Source organism: Arachis stenosperma, chromosome 7 (genome assembly GCF_014773155.1).
Source record: "Arachis stenosperma cultivar V10309 chromosome 7, arast.V10309.gnm1.PFL2, whole genome shotgun sequence".
Classification (NCBI taxonomy): domain Eukaryota; kingdom Viridiplantae; phylum Streptophyta; class Magnoliopsida; order Fabales; family Fabaceae; genus Arachis; species Arachis stenosperma.
In genome coordinates this window covers 32519503-32543214 of record NC_080383.1, presented here as the reverse complement: position 1 = coordinate 32543214, position 23712 = coordinate 32519503, and the positions used below count along the sequence as shown (strand labels likewise).

The 23712-nt window shown below is 36.4% G+C and overlaps 1 protein-coding gene across 1 annotated transcript; it reads right to left on the bottom strand.

Annotated features, from left to right (window-relative positions):
• Nucleotides 1-13171: 13171 nt before the first annotated feature.
• On the bottom strand, nt 13172-16333 carry LOC130941978 (U-box domain-containing protein 3). The gene is made up of 2 exons (XM_057870639.1): nt 15767-16333; nt 13172-14215 (listed from the first exon to the last, which is right to left on the bottom strand). Exons 1-2 carry the CDS (start codon nt 16204-16206, stop codon nt 13387-13389), a joined length of 1269 nt encoding a protein of 422 aa, XP_057726622.1. The 5' UTR covers nt 16207-16333; the 3' UTR covers nt 13172-13386.
• Between the last annotated feature and the right edge of the window lie 7379 nt (nt 16334-23712).

Here is a 23712-nt window from a genome sequence, read left to right as displayed (position 1 = left end):
GCCATAACCTTACTTGGTGTGGCCGAACCTAGAGAGGAGGAGGAGGACGTGAATCCCAGTGAGGAAGACCTCATGGGACGTCCTCTGGACAAAAAGGAGTTTCCAATTGAGGAACCTAAGGAATCTGAGACTCATCTAGAGACTATAGAGATTCCATTGAACCTACTTCTGCCATTCATGAGCTCTGATGACTATTCCTCCTCTAAAGAGGATGAAGATATTACTGAAGAGCAAGTTGCTAAGTACCTTGGAGCAATCATGAAGCTGAATGCCAAGTTATTTGGTAATGAGACTTGGGTGGATGAACCCCCCTTGCTCACCAATGAACTAAATAACTTGATTAGGCAGACATTACCTCAAAAGAAAGAGGATCCTGAAAGGTTCTTAATACCTTGTACCATAGGCACCATGACCTTTGAGAAGGCTCTGTGTGACCTAGGGTCAGGCATAAACCTCATGCCACTCTTTGTAATGGAGAAACTAAGAATCTTTGAGGTTCAAGCTGCAAGAATCTCACTAGAGATGGCAGACAAATCAATGAAACAGGCTTATGGACTAGTAGAGGACGTGCTAGTGACGGTTGAAGGCCTTTACATCCCTGCTGATTTCATAATCCTAGACACTGGAAAAGATGAGGATGAATCTATCATCCTTGGCAGACCTTTCCTAGCCACAGTAAAAGATGTAATTGATGTTGACAGAGGAGAGTTGGTCCTTCAATTGAATGAGGACTACCTTGTATTCAAGACTCAAGGTTCTCCTTCTGTACACATGGAGAAGAAGCATGAAAAGCTTCTCCCAATACAGAGTCAAACAAAGCCCCCACATTCAAACTCTAAGTTTGGTGTTGGGAGGCCACAGCCAAACTTTAAGTTTGGTGTTGAGAGGTCACAACCAAACTCTAACTTTGGTGTTGGGAGGCCCCAACCATGCTCTGAATATCTGTGAGGCTCCATAAGAGCCCACTGTCAAGCTATTGACATTAAAGAAGCGCTTATTGGGAGGCAACTCAATTTTATTTATCTATGTTATTTTATGTTTTCTTTAGGTTGATGATCATGTGGAGTAACAAAAACAACTGCAAAAATCAAAGCAAATTCAAAAACAGCACACCCTGGAGGATAAGTCTACTGGTGTTTAAATGCCAGTAAGAGTAGCAGAATGGGCATTAAACGCCTAGTCTGGCACCATTATGGGTGTTTAACGCCAGAAATGGGCACCAGACAGGCGTTTAACGCTAGAACAGGGCACCAACCTGGCGTTAAACGCAGGAAAGGTATAAAAGCTGGCATTTAACGCCAGAAACAAGCAGCAGTCTGGCGTTAAACGTCAGGATTGCACATTAAGGGCATTTTTGCACGCCTAAATGGAGCAGGGATGAGAAGTCCTTAACCCTTCAGGATCTATGGACCCCACAGGATCCCCACCTACCCTACCTTTCTCTATCTCCCTTACACATCTCTATAACACTCTACCCAAAACAACACTCACCAATCAAATCCTATCATCTTCCCTATATTCTCTTCACCAATCACCTCCATATCTCTTTCCCAAAAATCCCACCTACCTAATCTTTCAAATTCAAACACTTTTCCCTCCCAAACCCTCCCACTTCGATCCGGCCATTCTCCCTCTCTTTCCCTATAAATACCCCTCTTCATTCCTTCATTTTCACACATCACAAACACTCTCATATCCCCTTGACCGAACCTATCTCTCCTTCCATCTCCTCCATTTTCATCTTCTCCCCCTTCTTTCTTTCTTCTTTTGCTTGAGGACGAGCAAACCTTTTAAGTTTGGTGTGGTAAAAGCCATGGTTCTGAAAACCGAACCGGACCGGCCGGTTTAACTGGAAAAACCGGGAACCGATCATCTAACCGGTCCGGATAAGGTCAGAAACCGACTTGCAAAAAACCGGTGAAAAAACCAGTCGAACCGGCGGTTAACCGGTGAACCGGAAGAACCGTCCGGTTTTTTCACGGTTTATTGGTTTGAAAATTAAACTTCAAAACGACGTCGTTTTGAAAGAAAAAAAGAAAAAAAGATAAAAAAAGAGCTATCTTCAGTGAATAGCCACGAACCCTAATCCCTGAATCGCACAAGCCACAGCCCACAGCCACTCACCGTCTCACCCTCTCACCCTCCGACAGGCCACAGCCACTCATCGCCGTCGCACCTCTCCTCCATCACCGTCGCGGAGCTCCGGTCCTCCATCGTAGTCGCCCAGCTCGCCACCTCCACCGTCGCACCTCTCCTCCATCGCCGTCGCCCAGCTTCCCACCTCCACCGTCGTCGCCCAGCTCTCCACCTCCACCGTCGCACCTCTCCTCCATCACCGTCGCCCAGCTCCCCACCTCCACCGTCGTCGCCCAGCTCTCCACCTTGCCCAGCTCGCCGGTAATACTCTTCCTTCCACCTCGGTTCATGTATGCGGGCATGATTCTGTTCATGGTTCTGTTCTTGTTCCTGTTCTGTTCTGTTCTTGTTCTGTTCTTGTTTCTGTTCGTTAAATTTGGTGACTCTGATTTCTTTTATCTTTCATGTGATTTTGGTGTTTGGATGCTTAAGAAGTTTGGAACTTCCTAGTTATGGGTGGTTTATTTCTGTATGCACAAAGTGGTGTACTCTGTTTATTCATGGTATTTGGTTGATCACCACCTTGCTGATTTGCTTATGTAGTAGGTGCTAGCCTGCTAGGTGGGTTTGAAAGAGTTTGTGCTTGAAATAGATCAGTGGTTTGGTTAATAGGCGAGTTCTTTTTACTTATATGGAACTTGTTCGGCATTGTAGTAATTAAAGAGTTGATTTACTAGTAAGTTCTTCTAGTGTAAGACTTCAGTTTTGTGGGTTGTGAATCCTAAAGGTTTCAATAGCATTTGTGAATATTTTTAGTTGAAATGGATTCTACTGAATTCTTCAAATGTAGGATTAGGGAGTTTCTGTTGTTTCTCTTTCTCTTTGGATATGCTTTGAGCCTTCAATTTTAATTGCCGAACTGTATCTGTTAAGCATAGGTATATTCTATTGTCTAAGGTTTTGGTGTTGCTGTAGTGCAAGTTCCCGATAACTTTTAAGCTAAGTTTTCCTCTTTTTTCCTATTGAGAAATTATTAGGAGGACTAATTGGTAAGCCTAATCATATCCTTACCCTATAAAATTGACAATTAGTCAAAATTTTACATATGCCGGTTTATGATGGAGATGTTGGAACACTTAATGATAATTATGATTTTTGATGAGTTGCACCTTTGATTAGTTGAAAATTTGCTAGTAATTATATCTTTTGAATGTAGAACACTATGGATTTGTCATTATGTACGTTTTATTTTTTGTTTAGTTATAAACTTTGATGTTTGAAGTTGTTTGTGAACCTCTAATCTTAAGTAATGGATAATTTATTATGTGAAATATTAAATGTTATTAAGTTATAAATTATTGAATTTTATTAAGTTTAATAATTTTATTTAATATTTAATTAAACCGGTTGAACTCCGGTTCAACTCCGGTCGAACCAGTGAACTATTGAACCAGTGACCTCACCGGTTTATTGACCGGTCCGGTTCTCGCAACCTTGGTAAAAGCATTGCTTGTTGTTTTTCCATAATCATTTATGGCACCTAAGGCCGGAGAAACCTCTAGAAAGAGGAAAGGGAAGGCAAAAACTTCCACCTCCGAGTCATGGGAAATGGAGAGATTCATCTCTAAGGTCCATCAAGACCACTTCTATGAAGTTGTGGCCAAGAAGAAGGTGATCCCTGAGGTCCCTTTCATGCTCAAGAAAAATGAGTATCCGGAGATTCGACATGAGATCTAAAGAAGAGGTTGGGAAGTTCTCACCAATCCCATTCAACAAGTCAGAATCTTAATGGTTCAAGAGTTTTATGCCAATGCATGGATCACTAGGAACCATGATCAAAGTATGAACCCGAATCCAAAGAATTGGCTTACAATGGTTTGGGGGAAATACTTAGATTTTAGTCTGAAAAATGTAAGGTTGGCGTTCAACTTGCCAATGATGCAAGAAAATGCACGCCCCTACACTAGAAGGGTCAATTTTGATCAAAGGTTGGACCAAGTCCTCATGGACATATGTGTGGAAGGAGCTCAATGGAAAAGAGACTCAAGAGGCAAGCCGGTTCAATTAAGAAGACCGGACCTTAAGCCCGTGGCTAGAGTATGGTTGGAGTTCATCCAACACTCTATCATTCCTACTAGCAACCGATCTGAAGTGACTGTAGATCGGGCCATCATGATCCATAATATCATGATTGGGGAGGAAATAGAAGTTCATGAGATCATACCTCTAGAACTCTACAAGGTGGCTGACAAGTCCTCCACTTTGGCAAGGTTAGCCTTTCCTCATCTCATTTGTCACCTATGTAATTCGGCTGGAATTGACATAGAAGAAGACATCCTCATTGAAGAAGACAAGCCCATCACTAAGAAAAGGATGGAGCAAACAAGAGAGTCCACTCATGAACCTCAACAAGAGCATGAGGAAATTCCTCATAAAGAAATCCCTAAGATGTCTCAAGGGATGCATTTTCCTCCACACAACTATTGGGAGCAACTCAACACCTCTCTTGAAGGCTTGAGTTACAACATGGACCAACTAAGGGTGGAGCACCAATAGCACTCCATCATTCTCCATAAGATTAGAGAAGATCAAAGAGCTATGAGGGAGGAGCAACAAAGGCAAGGAAGAGACATAGAGGAGCTCAGGTGTTCTATTGGATCTTCAAGAGGAGGAACTAGCCGCCATCACTAAAGTGGACCCGTTCCTTGATTTTCTTGTTCCTATTTTTCCATTTTTTGAATTTGATGCTTTATGTGTTATCCATGTATGTGCCTTCATTACATGATCATTAGTGTCTAGTGTTTATGTCTTAAAGCTATGAATAATTCCATGAATCCTTCACCTCTCTTAAATGAAAAATGTGCCTAATTATAAAAGAACAAGAAGTACTTGGATTTTAAATTGTATCTTGAAATTAGCTTAATTATTTTGATGTGGTGGCAATACTTTTTTCTTTCTAAATGAATGCTTGAACAGTGCATATTTTTGATAGTGAAGTTTATGAATGTTAAAATTGTTGGCTCTTGAAAGAATGATGAACAAAGAGAAATGTTATTGATAATCTGAAAAATCATGAAATTGATTCTTGAAGCAAGAGAAAGCAGCGAAAAAAAAGAGAAAAAATGGCAAAAAAAAAGAGAAAGAAACAAAAAGAAAAAGCAAGCAGAAAAAGCCAATAGCCCTTAAAACCAAAAGGCAAGGGTAAAAAGGATCCAAGACTTTGAGCATTAATGGATATGAGGGCCCAAGGAAATAAAATCCAGGCCTAAGCGGCTAAATCAAGCTGTCCCTAACCATGTGCTTGTGGCATGAAGGTCCAAGTGAAAAGCTTGAGACTGAGTGGTTAAAGTCGTGATCCAAAGCAAAAAAAGAATGTGCTTAAGAACTCTGGACACCTCTAACTGGGGACTTTAGCAAAGCTGAATCACAATCTGAAAAGGTTCGCCCAGTTATGTGTCTGTGACATTTATGTATCCGGTGGTAATACTGGAAGACAAAGTGCTTAGGGCCACGGCCAAGACTCATAAAGTAGCTGTGTTCAAGAATCAACATACTGAACTAGGAGAATCAATAACACTATCCAAAATTCTGAGTTCCTATAGATGCCAATCATTCTAAATTTCAAAGGATAAAGTGAGATGCCAAATTTGTTCAGAGGCAAAAAGTCTAGAGAGAATCCTAGGCTTGAATTTGTGCGTTTAGATACTAGGATTGCTTAGAAGGTTCATGTAGTTTTATATAGTCTCTGTTTATAATTATTACCTTACTGAGAACCTTCATGTTCTCACCCGTTGTGAAATTTGTTGATTTTCATATGCATGTCGTGACGCTTCTCGTTGAGTGTGTAGGAATTCCTTGTGGCAAGCGAAGAAGACTTCTCTTTTGTTGAGATCTATTTACACATAGTTTTATTCTCCATTTTTTAAAATATTATTTTACATCCCTCTTAGAGGTTTTATTTTGGAGAAACATGATTGTATTTTATACTTCTGGTTTTGTAATATTTTCTAGTCGACCTTGTCTTCGCAAGTCGAGACTAGTGATTATTATGTATCTTATTTTGAAACCTATGTATATATATACATTCTGCTTTGGTATACGACGTTCACTCATATTAACGATTTCCATGTGTGAGTATCGGTCATTCAATATTTTGTAACATCTAACCACCTTTGATTTATGACTTAAACAATGTGTGGTAAAATGCTATAAAATACATGACTTCTTTTTGATAGGGAATATCCATAATTTTCGTGAGCAATCATATGTGAAAGAGACAAAATACTTTACCTTGAGTGATAATTTTAGTGATTCCCATCTATTAGAATGAATTAAGTCTACTGTGCGCTTTCTTCTATCAATAGATCTTTCAAACTTCAATGTATGCTGCTCACTTATCACCTAATACTTATTGAATGGTAGATTCACTAATTTGAGCCTTGGAAGGTGATGAGCGGATAATTTGTACGCTTTTTGGCATTGTTTTTAGTATGTTTTTAGTATATTTAGTTGAGTTTTTAGTATATTTTTATTAGTTTTTAGTTAAAATTCACTTTTCTGGACTTTACTATGAGTTTGTGTGTTTTTCTGTGATTTCAGGTATTTTCTGGCTGAAATTGAGGGACCTGAGCAAAAATCTGATTCAGAGACTGAAAAGGACTGCAGATGCTGTTGGATTCTGACCTCCCTGCACTCGAAGTAGATTTTCTGGAGCTACAGAAGCCCAATTGGCGCGCTCTCAACGGCTTTGGAAAGTAGACATCCTGGGCTTTCCAGCAATATATGATAGTCCATACTTTGCCCAAGATTTGATGGCCCAAACCGGCGTTCAAAGTCACCCTCAGAATTCCAGTGTTAACGCCGGAACTGCACCAAAGTGGGAGTTAAACGCCCAAAACTGGCATAAAAGCTGGCGTTTAACTCCAAGAAGAGTCTCTACACGAAATGCTTCAATGCTCAGCCCAAGCACACACCAGTGGGCCCGGAAGTGGATTTTTATGTCATTTACTCATCTTTGAATTCTTAAGCTACTAGTTCCCTATAAATAGACCTTTGCTATTGTATTTGATGTCTTGGAATCTTGGTAGCTATCTTTAGTCTTATGCTATCTTAGATCATGGGGCTGGCCTCACGGCCATGCCTAGACCTTGTTCTTATGTATTTTCAACGGTGGAGTTTCTACACACCATAGATTAAGGTGTGGAGCTCTGCTGTACCTCGAGTATTAATGCAATTACTATTGTTCTTCTATTCAATTCAGCTTGTTCTTATTCCAAGATATTCATTCGCACTCAAGAACTTGATGAATGTGATGATTATGTACGCATCATCATTCTCACTTATGAACGCGTGATTGACAACCACTGTCGTTCTACAAGCAACAAGGCTCTAATGTTTATCTCTTGGATTCCTGATACACGATGCATGGTTGATCGCCTGACAACCGAGCGCTCGCCTGACAACCGAGCCAGCCATTCCGTGAGATCAGAGTCTTTGTGGAATAGGCTAGAACTGATGGCGGCATTCAAGAGAATCCGGAAGGTCTAACCTTGTCTGTGGTATTCTGAGTAGGATTCAATGATTGAATGACTGTGACGTGCTTCAAACTCGCGATTGTGGGACGTTAGTGACAGACGCAAAAGAATCACTGGATTCTATTCCGACATGATCGAGAACCGACAGCTGGATAGCCATGCCGTGACAGGGTGCGTTGAACACTCACCAATGGAATACATAAGTATCTCTATCTTTATCTTTATGTTTTCATATATCATCCATAACCATTTGAGTCTGCCTGACTGAGATTTACAAGGTGACCATAGCTTGCTTCATACCAACAATCTCCGTGGGATCGACCCTTACTCGCGTAAGGTTTATTACTTGGACGACCCAGTGCACTTGCTGATTAGTTGTGCGAAGTTGTGTTTATGCCATGGTATTGAGCACCAAGTCTTTGGGGCCATTACTAGGGATTATTTGAGTTGTGAAAAGTAGTGATCACAATTTTGTGCACCAGAAGGAGATTAGGTTCTTTACCAATTTGAACCTTGAAAGGAGATTATATTCTAAAGAATATGTAAATATGTTGTGACTTGTGGTATATTTTATGATGCAACAATATCGTCGTGTCTTCTGAATTTGCATATGCAACCAATATCTTCATGTCTTGAATTAAATTTCTAAATTTTAAATATTGTGATCATATTTCTAACACCTATTTACCTATTTACAATGGAAGATTAAAAAACTAAAGCTCTGATACCAGTGTTGGATTATCTGAATTAATAAGACTAAATAATACAACTAAAATTTATAGATGAAAAATAGATAGAACTTAACCAAATAATTTAGGTAATAATAAAAATGAGATGACTAATTGGCAAATATTACAATCTCTCAAAATATAAAGTTTGTAATACTCTCTTGTATATTATAAATATTCGTAGAAAGAAATTATATATACAAGAAACTTTACTAATTTTTTCTCTCACTTTCTCTCACTAATTCTTATAAAAAAATTATCATTCAGTTGCAAATGTCTTAATCACTGATGAGCGGATAATTTATATGCTTTTTGGCATTATTTTTAGATAGTTTTTAGTATGTTTTAAGTAGTTTTTATTAGATTTTTAGTAGCTTTTAAGCAAAACTCACATTTCTGAACATTACTATGAGTTTGTATGTTTTTTTATGATTTCAGGTATTTTATAGCTGAAATTGAGGGACCTGAGCAAAAATCTGATTCAGAGACTGAAAAATGACTGCTGATGCTGTTGGATTCTGACCTCCTTGCACTCGAAATGGATTTTTTAGAGCTACAGAAACCCAAATGGGGCGCTCTCAATTGCGTTGGAAAGTAGACATCCAGGACTTTTCAGATGTATATAATAGTCCATATTTTGCGCGAGTTTTGATGACGCAAACTGGTGTTCAAACGCCAACTTCCTGCCCTATTCTGGCGTTAAACGCCAGAAACAGGTTACAAGCTAGAGTTAAACGCCCAAAACAGGCTGCAAACTGGCGTTTAACTCCAAGAAAAGTCTCTACACATGAAAGTTTCAATGCTCAGCCCAAGCACACACCAAGTGGGCCCGGAAGTAGATTTCTGCATCATTTACTTATTTCTGTAACCCTAGTAACTAGTTTAGTAGTATAAATAGAACTTTTTACTATTGTACTCACATCTTTGGATTATCCTTAGATCCTCTTTGGACGATCTTTTGGAATATCTTTGAGATCATTTTTAGTCCTTAGACATTGGGGGCTGCCCTCACGGCCATGCCTGGACTATTATCACTTATGTATTTTCAACGGTGGAGTTTCTACACACCATAGATTAAGGTGTGGAGCTCTACTGTTCATCGAGTATTAATGCAATTATGACTATTTTCTATTCAATTCAAACTTATTCTTATTCTAAGATGTTCACTCACACTTCAACGTGATGAATGTGATGATCCGAGACACTTATCACAATTCTCACTTATGAACGCGTGCCTGACAAACACTTTCGTTCTACCTGCGAAAGCTAGAGTGTGTATCTCTTGGATTCCTGGTCTGTGCGTTTGATTGCCTCTCCTAACAATAGAGCCTTCAATTCCTTGAGATCAGAGTCTTCGTGGTATAAACTAGAATCAATTGGCAGCTTTCTTGAGATCTGGAAAGTCTAAACCTTGTCTGTGGTATTCCGAGTAGGATCTGGGATGGGATGACTGTGATGAGCTTCAAACTCATGACTGTTGGACGTAGTGACAGACGCAAAAGGATCACTGGATCCTATTCCAACACAAGTGAGAACCGACAGATGATTAGCCCTACGTAACCCGTTGCTGGACCATTTTCACTGAGAGGACGGGAGGTAGCCATTGACAACGGTGATACCCGAACATACAGCTTGCCATGGAAAGGAGTATGAAGGATTGGATGAAGGCAGTAAGAAAGCAGAGATTCAGAAGGAATAACGCATCTCCATACGCTTATCTGAATTTCCCACCAATGAATTACATAAGTATCTCTATCTTTGTTTTATGTTTATTTATCTTTTAATTTTCAAAACTCCATAACCATTTGAATCCGCCTGACTGAGATTTACAAGATGACCATAGCTTGCTTCAAGCCGACAATCTCCGTGGGATCGACCTTTACTCACGTAAGGTTTATTACTTGGACGACCCAGTGCACTTGCTGGTTAGTTGTGCGAAGTTATGAAAAAGAGTTGAGATTACAATTGTGCGTACCAAGTTGTTGGCGTCATTGAGATTACAATTTCGTGCACCAATCACCAATATATAGTTTGCTAAAATTAGTAATAAGAGAAACAAATAAATTATAATTTGTTCAATTTTATCAAGTTATATGACAAATTGTTTAATTTTATCAAGTTATATGACAAGTTGATAAAATATCAACTCGAATCTTATCATCTTGTACAACTTTATCAAATTATCTGAACCTTATATCTTACTTATTTATAACATACGGTTTGTCTTTTGACTAAATAAAAAATTGCAACTAACTAGCTTACCGAAATCATCTCTAAAGTGCTTCAAGATTTTTCATTTAGAAAGCCTTCTTTGTGCTTATCAAGTTGTCTGTTTAACAATCTTATGTTCTAGCATTTGTTACTACTTGTAGTCACAATTTTTTGCTTTAAAACTAAAAGAATAGCCACAATTCTTGTTAGCATAACCAAAGAAGATATACGTTTTGGATATACGTAAACATGAAATTCAAACACATGTAAAAAAGAGAACAATTGGGTGTGTTATCTTGTCCCATCACTATTTACATTTTTAACCAATTGCAGATTGGTTAATCACTAGCAAGCTAGATTTATTATTTTTGTCTAGAAAGACTTTGCTAATCCTGTAATCTGCAACATAGATTGAATTCTTTCTAGAATAATTCTATTAATTATTTCTGGTACACCATTTTGTTGAACTGTATAAGCAATTGTAAATGATTTCTAAAAATTTTATGCTTGCAAAATGCAATAGAATCCCCATTAGTATATTCTCTTCTATTGTCTTTCCTCAAGCACTTGATTTTCTTTTCGATTTCAAGCTCTATTCGTGTTTTTTACTTCTTGAATAATGGAAACATATATGACTTCTTCTTGATGGAGAACACTCACAATCTTTTTGAGTAATCATCTATAAAAGAGAAAAAATATTTTGCTTCTAGAGATAATTTTGGTGATTCCGAACATTAGAATGAATCAAGTCTACTATATACTTATTTCTGTCATTAGAAATTTCAAACTTCAATTTATACTGCTTGCTTGTCCTGTAGTTCTCACTTAATGGTAGATTCACCAATTTGAGCTCTAGAAAGAAATTATGTTATGAAAGATCCTTAGACCATGTTCTGATTTGTGGCCTATTTTGTGATGCAGCAACATCATCGTGTCTTTTTAATTTGCAGATGCAACTGATGCCTCCACGTCTCAAACTGAATTTCTGGCTATTAGGTATTGTGGCCATATTTCTAACAGTAAGTTGCCACTTTGCAGCGAAAAATTAAGAACTTGAAACTCTAATACTAGTGTTGGGATACCTGAGCTAACGAGGTAGAATAACACTAGAATTTGTTTATGAGAAGCGAATGGAACTTTATCAGATGATTTAAGTAATAATGAAAATGGTATGACTAAGTGGCAAATATTACAATCTCTCAAAATATATGAAGTTCGTAATACTCTTTTGTATCTTACAAATTTTTTCTCTAATTTTCTCCCACTAATTCTTATAAGGATAAAGTATATTTTTTGTCCTTGAAATTTGTTAAAAATTTTAAAAATACTCCTAAATTTTATTTTGTTTCAATTTTGTCTCAAAAGTTTTCATTTTGTATTAAATATATCATTGACAGTCAAATTTATGATTAATTTAGCAACAATTTCACCAACCTTCAACACAAACAAATCAGACATAGATGTCATTTATTATTGTTAGATTGGTCCTAAACTTTATGAAAATTTAGCTGTCAAAAGTATATTTGATGCCAATCGAAAACTTCAAAAACAAAATTAAAACAAAATAAAATTTAAGAATTTTTAATATTTTTGACAAACTTTAAAGACAAAAAATATACTTTACCCTTCTTATAAAAAGAAATTTGGCATCCAATAACAAATGTCACAAGTCATTCAACTTTATCAAGTTGTATGACAAGTTGATAAAATATCAACTTGAATCTTATAACTTTATGAAGTTACTTGAACCTTATTATCTTGTTTATAATATATAATTTGTTCTTTGACTAAGTCAAAAATCATAACTAGCTAACTTATCCAAATCACCAACATAGATAGTGCTTCAAGATTTTTCCATTAGAAAATGTTCTTTGTGCAACTAGTTATCTTCTCAATTTATGTTTTTTGATCTATTATTGTTGTTGATTATGGTTTTGGATGTTAATGACGGTGATAAAAGGATTAGAGTTGGTCATTTCGCAGTAGAGGTTGGGGAGGTGGTGGTTGGGGTTGAGGTAGTGACAATGTTTGGTACAATGGTGCTGGTAGTGATGATGATGATGATATCAGTGAATGGGAGGCAATGGGATGAGTAATGACAGATAGATGTGATGGCCAAACTAACGAGTGGAATTAAATCGATGAGGGTGATGATGATGAAAGTGAAGAATTGGTAATTTTCTTAAAATTTAACTGTTGACTGAATAAATTAATCATTGACTAAATATTTGAATCATTTTATTAAATAGAATATATTTTTTGAAAATCAATTTGTCATTACCATCTTTTGAATATTATTTTATCAAACTCGAAATTTTATATATGCCAAAATGACTATTTACTCATATTCATTTTTCATTTTACACAATTTTTTTTATAAGGTTTTCTTCCCCTCTTTAACCTTTAGGCACGAAGTGCTTGTAACAAATTAATATAAAGAATTAAAGACAAGAAGTAACTGAAATATTCGAAGGTTAGAAAAGTAAGAAATAGAAACATTTTGGAACAGATACATGAACACATATTTTTGTAATTAAAAGAAATAAAAAAAAACAAAAGTTATTTGAGTGTTGTTCTTCTTTTTATCAGTGCTGCTCTAACTTCTATATATAAGAACTGAGGTAAAAGAACAAACTGCTTGAAGATGTGCACATTTCCATTATGGAGGTCAAGGTGTACAACCAAATTATGAGTGATGAGGTCAATAGATTAAACCCAAGTTAGCCTTTGTAAACATCACTGGACTAGCTATGCAGAGCAAGATTAAAACTAGATATATACAGATTAAAACTCATTTCTTAGTTGCTTGTTGAGTTGTAAGGAAAAAAGAGTATGCATCAAGTGGAAGGAATCACAGAAGGATTACAAGATGCTGCTCTATGCTGAACGCAGTTCAAGCTTTGTTCCATACTCCTCTGAACCATGTCTTGTAATAACCTTTTAGCTGTTTCAGCAGCTTTGTCTGCTCCATCTACGCGTTCAGCGATGTCATAAACAATTTTCTCCAAAACCGAGGAGGCTAGTCTTCTTTCCGGGGGAGAATCTCTAAGCAAATCCAGAAGCACACGTGCTCTATCTTGTGCTTCTGATGTGCCCTCCACTGTAAGCCGTAACAAACCTGGGATTGCTCCTTCTTTGAGGATAAGTTCCCGGTATTTGTCTCGGCAGCTTAGACACAATGACAGCAGAGCTCCAACAGCATGTTGTGTGCTGACTAGTGATCCATCTTCAACTGTCTCTACTAAGGTTAAAATCCCGCCGTCTGCAACTGAGATTGCGGTTCGTCCCTCTTCAAAGTTGGAGAGAATTTCGAGTAGCGCAGTAGCTTTCTCGGCAAACTTGGAGTATTTCTTGCACTCTTTAAGGAGGTTGATGAGAGGAGAAACAGCACTAGCATTAAGGAGTTCAGTAGAATTCTTCTCGATGATGGTGGAGAGATTATAGAGGGCTGTAACGGCATCAACTCTGCCTTGAACACTTCCAGAGTTGAGGATCTTAACAAGCAGAGGCGCAGCTCCAGAAGCAACAATTATGGGCTTATTGGGAGCTGCAGCTGAGAGTGACAAGATTGCCGCTGTCGCTAATTCCCTTATACTACTATTTTGCGTTTTGAGGAGCTCCACCAGAGGAGGGATAGCACCAGCTGTCACTATTTTGACCTTGTTTCTAACAAATCAAAATAAACATCCATACTTATGAGTTGCATGACTCATGGAATTTAAAAATGATATATATATATATATATATATATATATATATATATATATAGTGAAGAGTGAAGAGAATCAGCCAAAACCATAAATTCACACATGTAATATTAGAGATAGTGGAACATGCCTTATGGTTGTTATGCTCAACATACCCAGTACACATGCAACTTTTTAAAGTTGAAATCGAAACCAAAATAACCCAATTGATATATGCATAACGAGACCAAGCAACGTTGTTCAAAGATATATAAAAGCACTACTGTTGGATTATATAATGACAATTGTCTCAATTGCCAGCACAGTATCACTATAAGATTAATATACTTTAATAAAAAACAGAACATGACTAGCATCTTTATCATAACCACAGAGAAAGTAATCCCACCCATTACAGTTTACACTGGGATGAGATTCACAAGTTAACAATATTGAGTAAACTCAACCAATTTCACACCTAAACATGAACCTTAAATCTCTCTCTGTACTAACAAAGGTAGTAAGTAATCACCCATAGTTCCATACAACCAAATGACAAGAAAAATGTACAAAAGAATCAGCAAGCAAACATACTGCACTGACTTTTATAGTTTTTGGGTAGAAAATCGAGAAAAAGGGTTGTGATTGAGCATTTAGATACAAATTGGAAATAAGATTTACAATTATACAATCCAGATGTATCAACCGATCACAATCTTTTATCATCGAGGTTAGAGGACAGAGGAGCAACATTAAGCAGACCCAAGAGAAAGAGTGCAGGTAAAAATAATTTCAGTGTGTGGAATTATTTATCAACTAGATTTTGTGAAGATTTATTAGTAAAATAGTGCCTTCATTTTGACAAAATTAGTGAGTTCAAGACATCATCATGAGCCGAAGCCATTATCTATGTCCCATTCATCGATGCAATTATCAGGCTGCCTATATTACACCTTTATGGTGCGGCCCTTCTCCGGATCCTACCTTAACATGGGATGCTTTTGCACTGGGCTACCCCTTTATGTTCCACATCCATTCTACATGTTATTCTATAGTTAGGTTTCCTATCGTTATGGTGCTGATTTATAGGTGCAAAGCATGTTACAATTTGGTTAGAGCAGAACTACATTTATTTTTAATGAGGTTCGGTTTAGCTCTAGTTAGTGTAAGAAGCAGGAACTCATGACCCTAATAATGGATTCCAGAAAAAAAAGAATGCCTAATTCCACCAAATTCCTCTTTCATCTTTGCTCCTTTTCTTTCACACACACACACACACACACACTCTCCACTTTTTTCTTCCCTTTTGGATTGGTCTCAGAAATTCCTTTTTCTTAAATTTTGTCCATTCCACCTAAAACTCCACTTAATCACATACACAAAAGAAACAAGATATTAAAATAATTAACAGTAACCAAATCGAAGCACTACATCAGATTCCAACTAGTTTCCTCAGACTCGCACACTACACAATAACACAAAGCATAAACATGTTGCAGAGAGAGGGATGAGTTAGTTACAGATTAGTTACCGTTCGTTGCGGACGGCGAGGTTGAGGAGAGCGAGGAGGGAGGAGTAACGGGCATCGGGGTTGGATGACGACAGCATGAAGACGAGAGGCTGGACCACTCCAGCCGCGCCCAGCCTGGACCTCGTCTTAGAGGACGAAGGCGATTTCCTGACGAGCTTACGGATCTCTCTGGCTGCTTCTATCTTCCACTGAAGGCTGCCGCTCACCAGCTTGTCCGACACCTGCTGGACCACCGCGCACTCCTGCTGCTGCTGCCTCTGCCTCTGCCCTTTCCCCTTCGCTGACAGACCCAATGCTATCGCTGTTCTTGTGTCGGACAAGCCTTCGTCTTCTTCTTCCACGTCGTCGTCGTCTTCTTCTTCCTCTTCTTGGTGGCGGTGAACATCTTTCGGTTCGGGTTCGGGTTCAGGTTCGAGTTTTGTGGTCTCTCCCACGCCCATCTCTCTCTCAGCCTCTTTCTCGCCAATAGTTCAATGTCCAGAGATGCGGTGCTTTCGTTGCTCCCAATTCCGGGTTTTGTTCTGATTTTTTTTTTCTCCCATCAATAATATTAGTCGGACTCGGATAGGCTCTCAGCCTCTCACACACTACTATTTTTTTTTTTCCTTTTTACAAAAAAAGAAGGAACAAATATCCAAAATTTTTGTCCAAAATAAATTTCTGTTTTAAATAGTTATGTAAAAATAAATTTCCATATTAAATTAGCGTGTGCGGATAACATAAGATAGATTAGTAAAAAGCAAGTGTGAAAACTGAAAAGAAATTATTAAGAACGATAATGTTAATGTTATACTATATTTTAATTTAATTTATTTAAAGATATTTCTAATACTTTTCTTAGTTTGTGTATATAATGCTGAGAATGAGACAATAATTCATGAATAGAATCTGCTTGATAAAACTAAGCGGATGAATTTGAGAGTTGAGTTATAACCTAAATTTGAATTTATATATTAAAAGAGTCAAATTTAAATATAAATGTCATTATCTCATGACTTGATTTTTTATTAATTTCTAAACAAAAATAGTGGTTCAACTTGGACAACAATAATAAAAAGTGATAAATACCAAAAGTATACATTAAAAAAATATTAAAATAAGAAAGGTAAATGTTTAATTATTTTGTTGATTCTTATAGTTTCGCAAAATTTTTAATTAGGTCCCTATATATTTTTTTTAATTGGATCTCTGCACCAATTTTTTTTCAATTAAGTCTCTCTTAGTAATAATTGACTTAATTTTATAGAGACCCAACTAAAAAAAATTGGTGCAGGGACCCAAATAAAAGGAAAAAAAGTGTAGAAACTCAATTAAAAAAATGGTACAAGGACTCAATTAAAAGAAAAAAAAGTACAAGAACCTAATTAAAAATTTCGCAAAACTAAAAGGACCAACAGAGAATATGTTCGCTTTTGGAAAAAAATATTAAAGAGTTCAATAATAAGACTTTTTACTGTTGCAACTATTTTTTGTGGCTACATCTTCTTCTCAAAGATTAGTTAATTAGAACTAGACCAGATCTTCCATAAAGTTATTGTAATTATGAATTTCTATCGGGATTTGAACTTTTAATAGCAAACATAACACCGTGCTCTTCTAATACTGTCAGAAATCCAATTCTGCCGTGGGTATGTTCATTATTCCCAAATCTTATCAAACCTTTGTTGCCTGTAGACAATTAATTAAGCAGTGCATGATTGATTCTGGGATATTCTTGCATTTAAGACATATGACTGAAAAATTGGAGATTCTAGCTTGAACACATTAATTTATCAGAAGGTCTCCATAAATAGCTTTCTAAACAAAGAGTTTAAAAGGAGAAGTAGGCATTAATAAGTAATGAATTGCAGTAACCATTAGTCTGAAGTAAGTGTGAAACCTATTGAAGATTCTGGATAAGAGACAATTATTAAGGTCTTTAGATTATGCTGGTATTATGACTCCACACTTCTTCATAAATAGGAATTAGATTACCCCTACTTACTTATCATTTCAAACTTTTTTTTAGAACTCTACAACCTTCCAAGATACTTCTCCATTCTTAGGATAGATTGGTGTTTAGCTAGACTTTCATAAATGATGAGAAAGAAAAGTACTTACTTCTAAGTACTTTATAAATTAGAGAGTTTGTCCTAGAAATTAGTCTTCAATCTTATTTTCCCACATACCTAAGTTGAATACTTTTAGATCTTTAAAGTTTAATTCTCTCTAACTTTTATCCTGGCATAGAATTCTTTTGAACCCACTAGAATTATATCAATTTTTTAAATATTTTTTATTATAATATCAGAGATTTTAAAGCAACTTAAGGTGTAGATATGAATAGCAGTACCGATTGCTTTAACTAGAACCTCCCTTCCACTCGTGAATAGCATTGATTTTTTTCACGCTTGAAATTTTTTTGAGACCTTATCTTCAATATATCTGAATGTGTCTTGTTTCAAATTATTTACAATCGCAAAGAGACTAAGATATTTATCTTGTTAACCAACATAAAAAACCTGTAGGAGCTAAGTTAGGGCCACCTATACATACTCGGGGGTATTTTGGTTAAAGAACACCGGCGACTTATTCAGGTTACCAATCTAACCGTTAACTTGGCTATACTCTTGTAATAGATATAATGACATGTCAGATCTATAGCTTTACTAAATAATATAGAGTTGTCAGCAAAAAATATATGGCTGATAATGGAATCTCTTTGGTTAACTCTAAACTTAGTGAAAAATAACTTCTATTATCCTCTGTGGAGCAGATGAGAAAGACCCTTTGACCAAAATAGAAAAAGATAAGTGAAAGAAAGTCTCTTTAACAGAAATCTCTTGTTGGCTTAAAGAATTTATAAAAAAAACCATCTATAATAACAAAGTAGAAAACCGAAATGATATACTCTTTCATTCAATCTATCCATTTATCATAAAATCCCAATTTTTTCATAATTGCCTACACAAAATATTCATTCTACTCGATCATAAGCTTTATTCATATCAAGTTTCAACGCACATTCAAAATCACTAGTTCTCTTATTCTTCAGATAGTGCATGTACCTATGGACTATCATCATATTATCACTTATTAATCGGCCCTTAATAAATGCATTTTCATTCTCATTGATAATCTTGTTCATGACCATTTACATTTTATATACCGAGACATTAGAGATAATTTTGTAGAACATTGTGCTTAGGCTAATAGGTCTGATCTGACTCATGGTCTCGGCACCTGGGATTTGGGGATCAAACATACCTGAATATGGTTTAGTGCCCTCAGTATTTTTATCCTATAAAAAAAACTCATAACTACTCAGATTATATCTTGTTTGATAGTGTCCCAGTAAAACTAAAAATTTTTTGCTTTAAATCCATCTGCTTTGAAAGCTAAGAAGGGATTGACAGAAAAAAAACATGCTTAATTTTTCTTTCAGTTACTAGTCTTGTAAGAATTCAATTCTCCCTGCTTGTCATCTTAGCTGTCAAACCTTCTAAAATCTCAGTAGGGTCATATGGATTATAAGTAGTGAACAATTTCTCGTAGAAGGATTAAGCAATTCTACCAATACCAATTGTGTTCGAATAATACTCACCATTCATATCTTTCAACTTTTCAATTCGACTGTGTCTAAAATTCATTTTGAACTTGGAGTAAAAGAATCTGGTATTTTGATGTCCCCTTATAACCACCTTACTCTAGACTTCTCCTTCCAATACCTTTTCTCCTTCTCTATAGAATCTTATAGGGCAGATTCCAAAGAGAGGATAGTAGCTCTACCTGCCAGGACATTCTTAGCTTTTTCAGTTTCTAACTTCATCTGTCTCTTCAATTAGCTTCTTCGAATTACTTTGATTGCTAATCTACATTAGACAATGTTGTGACGACACTGTTTTAGTTTGTTAAACAATATGCACATTAGGAAACATGAGTATTCTAATTTCCAAGTCTCCTTGATCATGTTTGAAACTGTAGTTACGTCACACCACCTCTCTCGAAATCAAAATCTTTGTTTTGTCTTTCTACTATTCACAAATGAGTCTAACAAGATAGGGAAGTAGTCTGAGCCTTGGTTTATCAGATGAAGAACATGGCCATTACCGTGATTCCCGAACTAGTTAGATGAAACCAGGCATCTATCAAGACATTCACATATAAGATTGCTTCCACATATTGTACTAAGTGAACTTAGGTCTTTCATATCCCAAATTTCTTAGTCCTCCTCCATTGACAGAATTAGTAAAGCTTTCAATAGAACTAGAGCTTTTAGGCTTACATCCATCCTTCTCGTGATGGAAAAGAATAATATTGTAGTCACCAATAACCAAAAAAGTGATAAGAATTGAGGAAAGAATTTGAGTTACCCTTTCAAATTGTTAAAATTTTAAGATTTTTCTCACTATGAAAATGAACAGTCATCATATTCCATAATTTGCTATTACTGGAATCTAACCAGCTATAGTGTATAAAGAAACCTGCAAACTCAATCACCGAAATTTGAGATTCATCCTTTCAAACTAGTACCAAACTCCCAGCTGTACTTTGAGGGTAAACATAGTAAGAGTTTCTAAAACTTAATCTATCACCTTGACTCTCAACAAACAAAGCACTATTTTTAGTTTCACAAAGAAACAAAAGAATGAAATTGACAAATTCCTTTAATATTGTGAACTACATGGGTCTTTCCTAAACACTGGCAGTTTCACATAAGCATTTTTATTGAGATAGGGGTACCAATTGTGGTTTGACACTCTCCCCTATTTCATCCATGATCATATCCTCCATATTATCTCACTTTTATCCATTCTCTCCTTCTAGTTTAGAGCATCATCATTTAGTTCCTGCTATTGAATTTCCCCCACCACAGTACTCCTTGTTAAATTCTTGAATGAAGTCTTCTGTTAGTTGAAACCAAGCTTTAGCATTTCCTATATCTCAGTTCTGATTAGAATGCAAAGTTTTTGATGCAAAGCTAATTGTTTGTTGAAGAGAAAACTCAATGGTCTTGAGTGATCGATTAAGATTCTGCTCATTGTCTTCCATGACTTTATTTTCTATTGGCCCTTACTGCTAAACCACCACTCAACTTCATTTCACATATTATTATTGCCTCTCCCAGTCTGCAATGCTAGAGGTTGTCCACCTTGTTTATCTCACTTTTTTCCTCCATTGATAAGGCTTCTAAACTTTGAAGCAAACACACCGGAATATGATTCTTTGATCTCTCTCCATGTTTCTAGCCAGATCTCGGCTTACTAGGATTAGTGTTTTCTTTCATAGCCTCAAATCTTTTCTCCGTCTAGTCTACCTTCAGCCATTCCCCATGTTCACCTTCTTGGCTATCACCTTCAGCACCACTCTCGTGAATATTAGAACAACTTCAAGCCTCATGACCTAGATGGCCACATAAGGAAGAAAAGCATCCTATTTTTTCATATCGCAGCTGAATTGTCATTACTCTATCATTAGGGCCTACAATTTTTATTGATTGCTATAGTTTCTGAGTTGTATCTAAGGAGATTCTCACTTTTACTATCCTCTCTTCTTTTCTTTGACAAGGAAGACACCCACATTATGAATAGAACCGAGAGATTCTCCAATTTTCTTTCCTAATTTTTGTATTTTACAATACTCTGGCAGCCCCATAATTGGATCCAGATTGAAATAAAAGAGAAATCCTCCTTTGCCATCTCCATGTCCACCGACCACCTTTTAATATTCAGGATCTAATTTTTGAATAGCCACAATATTTCCTTTTTCACCTCGAATAAATCGGTCTCCTTTTCGAATTTTTTTTTTGGAAAGTATTATCACCATGGTCGAGAACTCGCAGCCCCTTCGATTGCCTCTAGATTGCATACATCGCAGTGTCAATGATGTCAAGGCTAAAAATTTTGTTTGCCAATAATCTACCAACCAAACTTCTCCTACATTCTTCAAATCCACCCTTAACTTTTGATTCATCAAAGAGGATAATCCCTTCTGTTTGTAGTCTTTTCTTATCCCTGACCTTCAGCCCTCTTCCTTCTTGATTATCCATATCACGATCAATGATTCTGAAGAAAAGGCTTAAAAAAGAGGAAGAATTAGGATTCTACTAATAAGGTTTAAAACGAGAGAAGAATTATGATTCCACTTATAAGACTTAGAATAAGAGAAGCAATATGATTCCACAAAGAATTTTCAGACCACGTAAATCCTAACAGAGCACACAGACCCTAAAGGGCACACTGTAGAGAGAATAGTCAAGTGTGCATGTATATAACTAGCTATGAGGGTACGTGTAAATGCAAGCATAACTTATACATTTATATTATCACAAGTGTTCATATCCTGTTTTTTCTACTTCTTTAGTTCTTAGTCTCTCTATTTAAAAATTTATACATGGTATCAAGAGAGTTTTCGATCTACGGTTGAACCAGAAGAAATATCATCTTAGAATAATCAATCTTCCATCACAACCACTCAAGCAATTGCTTCTACTGCAGCAAAACCACTTTTCATTCCTTTGGTTGAGAACCTCAGCAATGATAATTTCTTAACTAGAGACATCTAGTAATTCTTACAATTTTTTGGCTAAAAACTTCAAGATCACCTTGATGTTCAGAAGATTCCTCCAAGATTTTCTTCAACCACTGAAAAATCAACAAATACAAAATCAATGACTTATAAAAAATTGGCACACTAAAGATTATAGTCTCATATCTTTGTTATATATATTTACACATATTCTAATAAGCCTTGTACCAGAATCTATAACTAATTCCAATACACACTTGAATATTCTCTCTACACACACATCATGTAACTTAAGAGCTGGTTTAATAACATATATTATAATTGTTCTCGGATGAATAACCTAGATATAAGCCAGCCCCTGACAGTCGATGCCAAGTTATTGTCCTCAACGCCGAGCTACAGGTTTCGAAGGTCTGAACTCTTCGTCCAGAGATATATCATGTGGTGGAGAGAACAAAAGGGGAGTATACTTGCAAAAGGCACTCCGATGCTTAAGTTAGTATTGTGAATTCAATCTATCTGAAAAAGGTGAGATGTCATACCTTTATAGGTGAAAAGAACAGATCAGTTATACTTCTGGCAATTGTTAATATTGAAAACTGATTATGATTAGGTTGGAAAGTTATGATATATGGTCGGGCGTTTTATCCCAAATTCATACTGTTTCGCAGAGTTATAGCTTATTAAGCCGAGTTGTAACGTATGATGCCGAGTTATGATTTTTGGATTGTAACAGCCATATCATAGCCCCCAAGCTTATCCTGAGAATATTTTTAATGAAGCAGGTTGAGCTTTTGATAAACTATAACTCGGTGAGAAGAATAGTTATGGAGCTCCCAGATCAACATACTTTATTAAAAATAATATGGAATAATAGTTTGGAAAAAGTGGCAGTTTTAAATGAGAGAGAGAGAGAGAGAGAGAGAGAGAGAGAGAGAGAGAGAGAGAGAGTTATTGATGGCATTAAGAGGAGTTTGCTTTCCCAATATCATTTGAACTGTTGAGGTGATTGATGGGATGGTTTTGATGGAACCCCAATGGTCAAGGTGTCGTTTAGTTAACTGCTTTAGAAACCAAATGATTTTTGTCAATCATAATTTCACTTGCGTTAAGTGCTTGCATTGCAGGGTTTGCTGGAAATGAGTAAAAGAGGTACGCATTTACTTTTCATTTTCTCTGTGTTCTTGCTTCTTCATCTTTTCAGATTTTGTTTTTTGAATATAAGTTTTGAGAGAGAGAGAGAGAGAGAGAGAGAGAGAGAGAGAGAGAGAGAGAGAGAGAGAGGGAAAGGGAAAGGTAGATTGGTCATATGATTGGGTTAGTAAAGATGTCAAAATGCGGGCTTCCTTGTTTACTGATGTTGAGGCTGTGAAAGAAATAGATTTGAAGAAGGTAGTGAAGGTAGGATCTGGGGTGCCTGTTAAGTTGTTACCTTGTTC

Excerpts from the sequence above, each read along its gene's own strand:
- LOC130941978 (XM_057870639.1), bottom strand. The coding sequence starts at position 16,206 with ATGGGCGTGGGAGAGACCACAAAACTCGAACCTGAACCCGAACCCGAA. Across the intron at positions 14,216-15,766 it reads CTCGCCGTCCGCAACGAACG|AAACAAGGTCAAAATAGTGA; the intron begins GTAACTAATCTG and ends TTGATTTGTTAG.